The 10,274-nt window shown below is 36.5% G+C and overlaps 1 protein-coding gene across 1 annotated transcript; it reads right to left on the minus strand.

Annotated features, from left to right (window-relative positions):
* Positions 1–7,216: 7,216 nt before the first annotated feature.
* Positions 7,217–9,992, minus strand: LOC124885698. Its single transcript, XM_047393948.1, has 4 exons — positions 9,947–9,992; positions 8,871–9,013; positions 8,419–8,706; positions 7,217–7,288 (listed from the first exon to the last, which is right to left on the minus strand). Exons 1-4 carry the CDS (start codon positions 9,990–9,992, stop codon positions 7,217–7,219), a joined length of 549 nt encoding a protein of 182 aa, XP_047249904.1.
* Between the last annotated feature and the right edge of the window lie 282 nt (positions 9,993–10,274).

A 10,274-nucleotide genomic window follows, 5' to 3' on the forward strand; every position in this document is an offset into this window, starting at 1 on the left:
TTGAAAACACAAAGCGATACAATAATCAAACCATGAAAACATTGTATGAAACCATGCCTTTAGTTGGAACTAACAATGAGGGAAGAGAACATGCCTTAAATTGAGTAGATGATAGAGAGAAATCACCAACACAAGCCCCAAATTAATCCTTAAGATGAAACTCTAGCTTCATTTGCCCAAGAACTTTAAAGAGAATTAGAGAGTGTTTTATAAGTGCTAAGGAATAGAATGATAGGGAAAATAACCTTTCAAATGAGTTAAAAGTCATGAGGCCTTATTAGGTTAAGTGGTGAAATGTCCAGATTACCCTTACTTATACTGCACCAAAATCTTGCCAGAGGGATACAACTATCCATACCAGTTGTACCCTCCAATAAGAGTGGTACCCACTACTCATACCCAAGTCCATCTCCGTGGAACCCAACACTGTTCAAGATAAGACTCACCCCAAACCATGTTGTATCCAAGTATACAACTAGTACCTATGATTCGTACCTTTAGCAGAATAGAATCTTAAGAGGAATGAACACTGACCACGATACGAGTCCATGGTACGGCTCATACCTTGGCTTATGGCTCAAAGGGAACCACTCGTACTCAGTTCTAAGTTAGTCTACCAGGTCTAAGATTAAGTGAAGGAAAGACCCAAACCAATCAACCTATGGCCATCCATGTGACTTGTACTAAACAAATCATACCCATTCTATTAACCCAACCAACCCACCAAATAACATTAGTTAGCATACGACTAACCCATACCACTCGTATCTCAGTGTACGAGTTATTTCCCCAAGTCGTATCCTATCTAGAGACTAAAAATCTAGTAAATTTTCTAAGGGTCCCAAACCTAGGGTGTTTCAGTCTCCTCCACTAGGAATATTCATCACTCAATGACGGACAAGTTCGATACAAACATGATTTGCACCCCTTAGATGCCTCAACACTTAAATTTAACAAAGATGCAAAGAAATTCAGTAGGGTCATTTGCATTATCAAATTTCAAATCAACCTCAAACCAAGTTAGAAAATAAAGATGCAAAGATATTAATATTTCCTTCAACAAAGTTTGAACACAAAAGTATGTTGAAGAAAACATACCTTCCGCACGAATCCCAAGAGCATAAAATAGATGCGGATAATTGGACTTCATGTCCTCTTCTGCTTCCCATGTATCCTCTTCCACCTTGTGATTCCACCATAAAACCTTACCGAGACCATATCCTTAGTCTGTAACCAACGAACCTTCCTAACCAAGATATCGATCAAGACATCTTCATAAAACAGAGAATCCAAGATATCTAAGTCCTTTAAAGGAACCACTAAGGAAGGATCACTAAGAGACCTCAACATAGATATATGAAATACGGGATGAATGGAGCTCACAACAGAAGGAAACACCAATTCATAAGCCACATCAACAATACTTCTCAAAATTGCATAAGTACCAATAAATCGAGGACTGGGCTTCCTCTTTTTACCAAACCGCATTTCTCCCTTCATGGGAGATACCTTTAAGAACACCTTATTCCCGACCTCAAACTCCAAGTCTCTACACCTTACATCCGCATAGGACTTTTGGTGACTTTGGGCAGCCTTAAGTCTATCTCGAATAACCTTTACCTTTTTCATATCCCGATAAACCAAATTTAGAACAAATATATCAGCCTCACCAAGCTCGAACCAACCAATAGGAGATCTAAACCTCCTACCATACAATGCCTTTAAAGGGTCCATACCAATACTAGAATGATAGCTATTATTGTAAGAAAACTCTACCAAAGGTAGATGCTTAACCCAATTGCCACCATAATCAATCTCGCACACCTAAAGCATATCCTCTAACATCTGAATAGTTTTGTCTGCTTGCCCATCCATCTAAGGATGAAAAGTATTACTCAAACTAACCTTAGTCCCTAATTATGTATGAAAAGATCACTAGAAATGAGATGAAAACTGCATACCATAATCAAAGATAATTGAAATAGGTACCTATGCAGCTTCACAATCTCCTAAATATACAATTTTGCATAGTCCTCTACCTAAAAGTTAGTCCACATTGGAAAGAAGTGAGCGGAATTGGTCATCCAATCCATAATGACCCAAATCAATTCAAATAGAATTCTAGACTGAGGAAGGATAGTAATGAAATCTATATTGATCATTTCCTATTTCTATTTGGGTAACTCAATTTCTTGATATAACCCACCAAGCCTCATGTACACAAATTTGACTTATTGTCACACCGTGCATGTGGCTACAAAATTACCCACATCTCTCTTTATACCATTCCACTAATACACTTCTTTGATATCATGATACATTTTAGTTGAATCGAGATGAACAACATAGCATAATTCATCTTTCTTAACCAATAACCTTTCATGCAACCCATCCATGTTGGGAACATATAACCTCCCTTGGTACCTCAAGGTACTGTCACCACTGATCTCAAAGACCATTACCTTTTGCCCACCTATATCACTCTTGATTTTCATCAAGATAGGATCTAACATGTGCTTCTCCTTAATTTTCGCACCAAGAGATGACCGAACCATTTCCTGTACCAATACACCACCATCCTCGGAGTCTAGAAAATAGACTCTAAGATTTGCCAATCAGTGAATATCCTTCACAAATTATCGCTTCTCCTTTCCACATAAGCTAAACTCCTCATAAATAACCTACTAAGAGCATCATCGACCATGTTAGATTTACCTGGGAGGTAGTGAAGACACATACCATTATCCTTAAGAACCTCCGACTATCTCTTTTGCCTGAGATTTAAACCCTCCTGAGTGAACGCATACTATAGACTCTCATAATTCAAAAGATTTCCACGTGCACTCTATTCAAAAAATGCTACCAGATTTTCAAAGAAAAAACCACTGCTAAAAGATCAAAATCATGAGTAGGATAATTCGTCTAATGTACTTTCAACTGCCTAGAAGTATAAACAATTACCTTTCCATGCTGCATCAAAACACAACCAAGTCCTACCCGGGACGCATCACAATAAACCACAAACCTCTCATTGCCTTCAGGAAATGCCAAAATTGGAGCCGAAATTAGCATATACTTAAGATTCTTAAAACTTCCTTCACATGCATTTGACCAAGAACTTTGCCTTATTCTAAGTTAACTTAGTCAATAGGGCAGCTAAAGAAGAAAACCCCAATATAAACCACCTATAATTGCTAGCCAAACCCATGAATCTCTAAATATCATTTAGAGTCGTGGGTCTAGGCCACCTTTTAACCTTAACCATATTTTAAGGATCCACTATGATCCCCTCACTAGATATAATATGACCCAAGAAAGTCAAAGTCTTTAACCAGAACTCACACTTGGATAACTTGACATACAACTGTTGTTCTTTCAAGGTCCGTAACACCACACAGAGGTGATTAACATGATCCACCTCACTGTTAGAATACAACAAGATGTCATCAATGAACACAATGACAAAAAGATCCAAAAAGTGGCTGAAAACCTTGTTTATAAAATCCATAAATGTTGTTGGGGCATTAGTCAACCCAAATGACATCACAAAGAACTCAAAGTTCCCATATCGAGTTTAAAAATTGATCTAAGGTATATCGTCCTCCCTGATCTTAAGTTGATGATACCCAAATCAAAGATTTATCTTAGAAAAGAACTTGGCACCTTGCAATTGACCAAACAAGTTATCTATCCTTGCAAGAGGATACTTGTTCTTGACTATTACCTTATTTAAATACCGATAGTCAATGCATATCCAAAGGGAACCACCCTTCTTGTGCACGAACAACACTGGTGCACCCCATAGGGATACACTAGGATGAATAAACCCCTTATCTAGAAGATTCTTAAGTTGTTCCTTGAGTTCTCTCAACTCAGTCCGAGTCACTCTATAAGTAGGAATAGATATTGGACGTGTGTCTAGAACCAAATCAATACCAAACTCAATCTCCCTATCGGGAGGAACACCAGGAAGATAATTCAAAAAGACCTCAGGAAACTCAGTTACCACCACAACTAAGTACAAAGAAAGACCTTTCGAGTTAGAATCTTTAACTCGAACAAAATTATAGAGACACTCTTTGAAGATTAATCTATGAGCTCTAAGATAAGAAATAAACCTTTCCCTAGGAGCTAGGGAACCACTCTTCCACTCTATAACTAGTTCACCAAGGAACCAAAAGATAACCTGACGAGTCCGACAATATATATATCAACTATAAACACATTAGATCAAATACCCAACTATGAAAATAATTCATCAATATTTATTCTGTGAAATTGACACTACAATTCGATTTTCAATTTATACAATCTATTCTATGAAAATAGATGAAATTTAAATAAACTTACTAACTCACTTAGAGAATACCTAAAAAAATCAAAAAAAAATCTATATATCCAAAAAAAACTAAAGATTACCGCAAAATTTTCAATGCATATCCCCACAAATGTTTAGGGATAAGAAATTACTCCAGAAAATCTTTAATTCAAACGCACAAGGGATGTTTAGAGTGTCACGACCCAAATGGCCATAAGTGGCACCCACACTAATCTCCCTGTAGGAGAACCATCTAAATCAAACTATTACCCAATCACTTTATCAATACTGAGATGATATCATCATAAAATCAACATAATAACAATAATTCACGACTAATCATTATTAATGCAGAAGTCAAATAAATTACTTACTAAAATCTCCAAGACCCAAAGTCATCGTACAAAAACTACTAACAAAGATCATGTCTAAAGAGTATCAAAAAATAAAGTAAATAAAGAATGTTTCATTGACCGAAAGATGGACAAGAACAAATAAGATAACTCATGGCATCCTGAATATGGAGTGCTTACCCTTGGATCAAGATCTTCTATCAAACTCTATAGGTGAGTTCATGTCTGAAACTCTGGAACATTTTCTGCACTCAGCAAAAGAAGAGTACAGGGTAGTATCAATACAAACCACTATGAACTAGTAGAGATCATAGGTCAACTCAACTTAATAGCATATACACAACATAAATCAAATAACAAGTATACAGGCATCGTTACATAACAACAATTCAATGAATCAACAATACAACAATAACAGATCAAACAGTACTCACAACCAAGTCACATAACCATTAAGAGTGTCAATAATACAATAAACATCCAAAAAATCAACACAAATACGTACATACATGCTAAAAGGACTTATTTTTCCCAAATAGTCATGACCTGTAGGGAATAATCTATGTTCATATACCGTACCGGTGTGGTACCCAATCCTTAATAACAAGTAATATCAATATCATATCCGTACCGACGTGGTACCCGATCCTCCATAAATAAGTAATATCAATATACATATTCGTACCGACATAGTACCCGATCCATCATAAATAAGTAATATCAATATACATATCCGTATAGGCATGGTACTTCATCCTCCATGAACAAGTAATATCAATATACATATTCGTACCAACGTGGTACCCGATACACCATAAATAAGTAATATCAGTATACATATTTGTACTGGTGTGCTCCCCGATCCTCCATAAACAAGTAATATTAATATACATATTTGTACCGGCGTGGTACCCGATCCTCCATAAACAAGTAATATCAATATACATATCTGTACCGGTAGGGTACCTGATCCACCATAAACAAGCAATATCAATATTAAATTTACACCACTCACAGCATATAATACGATGTACCAAGTTTACAAGTACACTTAAAGTCATAAGACAGTTCCATCAAGTAAATTTTTAATAATTATTTATACACGCCTCAATAATCCAAACATCATCAATTTCAAGCATGTCCAAATACCAATCAACAAGTATTCAATTTAAGAGTATATGCACAATTAAATCGAGTCTAAACTCAAAATAAACCATAACCTACCTCAATCGAAAAAATCAAATACAAACTACTTTGCAAGGGTCTTGCCCTTCTGTAAAATTTTATAATGTTTCAAATTTGTTCAAATACGCAACCTCTTGCGGTTCCAATGACACTCATATTACCATATTTATTTTCAACTCGAAAGCTAAAACAAATGCTTTACTTTCTACGCCAAGTACATTTTCTTATCTCCATATGATCGTATATGTGCCTACTATTACCAGCGGTAATGATAAAATAATAATAATGGTTTCAATCACTAAAAACCTATAACTACTGCTAATAATGAAATGTTGTCCCCTAAACCCATTAAATATAATAAATTGCTAACTTTTAACTAGGATTCACTTGAAACAAATGACAATTCACTGAAAAGGAAAAGTGAAACAGTGGCCTACGCCACTTTGAATTTCCTGGAAACATAACATAGTCCCTAATTTCATGATTATCCTAATCATTATGTCAATAATTTAATAATTAATATTAATTTTTTCATGGCAACAAGAATTGTTAGTTTGTTTTTACTTTTTAACCAACTGTATCATTGTTATTTATTCAACGGAAAATTGAATACCAAGGAACAATTCTACTCTCCGTTTATCCAAGCACTCGAGACAAGAAACAAACTTACTTATTACCTGAAGCAGATGTCTTAAATTTCTCCTACACACTTCGTCCGCCTCCCCCATTTTTTTCTCTTTTCTTCTCCTCTCATGAACGCAATAACTGTTTGCCCCCTCTTTGCCCTTAACTTTTGATATTAAACCCTACCCACTTAAATTTATTCTTATACATAGGTCTCAAGACTTAAGAAAATATTAATTTGGTCCATAACCACCAAGTAAAATAATACCTTAAATATACAATAGATCCTCGGATATTATTCGCAACCTCAAGAAAATAAGTCAAATAGGTACATTGACTAAAACATATTTTCGGACCTATTGAAAATAATATGATGCTGTATCGATCGAAGATTGACCATGACTGGACTTTATTTTTTTCAAAGCCCAATAATTCAACGACTTATTAAATCACTTCCAAACACCTTGAGGATTTGTAATATCTGCCCCCGTGAGTCATAATTCACATAAAAAAAACTATGAGGAGGGTTAAAATAAGAAAGATAAGAAATTACACAAATGACCGGATGGGTAGTTACATTAGATACCAATTAAATAATCGTTTGTCACCGAATGGGCAAACACAAGACAAGAAGGGAAAATAAGGAATTACCTGAATCCGTAAATAGATGTAGATACTTGCTACGTATGTTCGCTTAGGTCTCCCAAGTGGGCTCCTTAATAGGAAGATTCTTCCACTAGACCTTCACTGACACAATCTCCTTAGTCCTCAGCTTACGAACATCTCTATCAAGAATAGCAATAGGTTCCTTTTTATAAGAGACGTTTTCATCTTATAAGACCGAATCCCAAGGAATTATGTAGTTACCATCACCATGAAACTTCTTTAACATAGAAACATAAAATACAGGGTGAACTGCTAATAAACTCGGAGGCAATGCCAACCTCTAGGCCATCGGCCCCATACATTAAAGAATCTCAAACGGTCCAATATATATAGGACTGAGCTTACCTCGCTTTCCAAAACTCATGACACCTTTCATGGGTGAAACTTTGAGCAATATTTGCTCACTCTCCATAAAGTGTATATCTCTAAATTTTTGATCCACATACTCCTTTTGTCTACTTTGAGCCACTATAAGTTTCTCCTGAATGAACCTGACCTTCTCTAACGAATCTCTCAACAGATCAGTACCCTACGGTCTCACCTCAAAAGCATCAATCCACCCAATGAGAGATCTACACCTCCTCCCATATAATGCCTTAAATGGTGCCATATCAATAATCGAATGATAACTGTTATTATATGCAAACTCGACTAAAGGTAGGAACTGATCCCAAGGACCTCTAAAATCCATCACACACGCACGGAGCATATTCTCCAACACCAATCATTTGCTCGGACTACGCATCGATCTGAGGGTGAAAAGTTGTACTAAGGTCCAACCTTATACCCAACTTGTCATGCAACTTCTTTCAAAAGATGGAGGTAAATCAAGTACCCCTATCTGAAATAATAGAAATTGGGACCCCATGCAATCAAACAATCTTCTTAAGATAAATCTTGGCCATCTTTTCTACATTATAAGTCACCTGAACTGGAATGAAATATGAAAATTTAGTCAACCTATCCATAATAACTCATATAGAATCATACTTCCCAAAGTCTTGGGAAGACCAAAAACAAAATCCATAGCTATCATCTCCCATTTCCATTCAGGAATGGGCATTCGCTGAAGAGTACCACAAGGTTTCTGATGCTCGTACTTTATTTACTGGTAACACTGAAATTTGGAAACAAAATCAACTATATCATGCTTCATTTGGCCCCACCAATAATGTTGCCTAAAATCATGATACATCTTAGTCACTCGAGGATGTATAGAATACTTTGAACAATGAGCCTCAGCTAGAATAGTAGGAATAAAATCATCAATACCCGTACACAAATTCTCCCCTTAATCCACAATACACCATCACCATTATAAATGACCTCTTTGGCCTCACCCTGCAAAATCTTATCACGAATCTTGCTCAACTTAGCATCCTCAAATTGTTTAGCCTTGATTTGATCAAGAAATGTAGACCTTGCCTCAATTCTGGCTAGAATCCCTCCCCTCTCAGTCACCTCAAGTCGAATAAACTTGTTAGCTAGAGTCTGAATCTCTCTAGCCAACGAACGCCTACTAGCATTCAAATAAGCCAAACAACCATACTTGCTGACTTCCTGCACAATACATCAGTGACCACATTAGCCTTCCCTGGATGATATAGAATAGTGATATCATAATCTTTAAGCAACTCTATCCATCTATACTGTCTCATATTCAAATCCCTCTACGTGAACACATAATGCAAATTGTGGTGATCAATGAACACTTCACAACGAACCCCATACCAGTAATGCATCCATATCTTAAGAGCAAAAACCACAGCAGCCAACCCCAAATCATGAGTTGGATAATTCTTCTCATTGGGCTTCAATTTCCTCAAAACATAAGCAATAACATTTATTTCTTGCATCAACACAGCACCTAAACCAAAACGTGACACATTATAATAAATAATAAAATCCTTACCCTCTACCAGCAAGGGAAGAACAGGAGCGATAGTCAATAAGGTCTTGATCTTTTGAAAGCTCTCCTCACACTCGTTAGACCAGATAAAAGGTACATCCTTTTGAGTCAACTGTGTCATATGAGTAGTAATAAAAGCAAACCCCTTCACGAACCTACGATAATAACTTGCTAAGCCAACAAAGCTACAAACCTCCGTCACTGAAGTAGGCCTAGCCTAATTCTTAACCGTTTTAATCTTTTGCGTGTCTATCATCACCCCTTCCTTCGAAACCACATGCCCCAAAGAGGATACAGAAGCCAACCAGAACTCACACTTAGAAAACTTTGCATAAAGTTTTTTCTCTTTTAACAAACCCAAAACAATCCTTAAGTGATTCTCATGCTCATCTTTACTTTTAGAGCAAACCAGAATATCATCAATAAAGGCAATCATGAAAGAATTCAAATAGGGTTTAAATATCCCACTCATCAAACTCGTAAAAGAAACTGGGGCATTAGTCAACCCAAAAGACATCACAAGAAACTTATAATGCCTATACCTAGTTTGAAAAGCAGTCTTAGGAATATCATCAGACCAAATCCTAATCTGATGATACCCAGACCTCAAATCAATCTTAGAAAACACGGATGCACCCTGCAACTAGTCAAATAAATCATTGATACAAGGCAAAGGATATTTATTACAAATTGTAACTTTGTTCAAATGCCTATAGTCTATACACATACGGAGACTACCATCCTTCTTCTTCACAAACAAGACAGGAGCACCAAATAAAGAGGCACTCGAATAGATAAAACCCCCACTCAACAAATCCTACAACTGAGCCTTTAGCTCCCTCAACTCAGCCGGAGCCGTCCTATAGGGAGGAATAGAAATAGGATGGGTACCTGGCTCTAAATCAATACAGAAATCAATGTTACGGTCTGGTGCCATGTCAGGCAAATATGCAGGAAAAAACTCTTAGAACTCACATACCACAGGAACTAACTCAATAGATGGGACCTTAATGGAAACATCCTGGAGATGTGCTAGAAAGGCTAAACAATCCCTCCTAATTAACCTTTTTGGAAGCATAAAGGAAATAAGTTTCATCAGAGTAGGACTATAATCACTCTCCCACTTAAGTCTATCTATTCTCAAAATTACCACAGTCACTGTCTTAGCATGACCGTCTATTATAGCATGATACGAGGACAACCAACTCATACCCAAATT

The sequence above is a fragment of the Capsicum annuum genome, chromosome 7 (genome assembly GCF_002878395.1).
Source record: "Capsicum annuum cultivar UCD-10X-F1 chromosome 7, UCD10Xv1.1, whole genome shotgun sequence".
Lineage (NCBI taxonomy): Eukaryota > Viridiplantae > Streptophyta > Magnoliopsida > Solanales > Solanaceae > Capsicum > Capsicum annuum.

Bases quoted from the DNA above. Each gene is read 5' to 3' on its own strand.
- LOC124885698 (XM_047393948.1), bottom strand. From the start codon at position 9,992: ATGGCACCAGACCGTAACATTGATTTCTGTATTGATTTAGAGCCAG. The intron at 9,014-9,946 runs GTACCCATCCTA...GTTTTGGTTTAG, and splicing joins CTGTATTGATTTAGAGCCAG to GTGCTGTGTTGATGCAAGAA. The intron at 7,289-8,418 runs GTATTGATGATT...TCTTATAAAAAG, and splicing joins AGGGGAGAATTTGTGTACGG to GAACCTATTGCTATTCTTGA.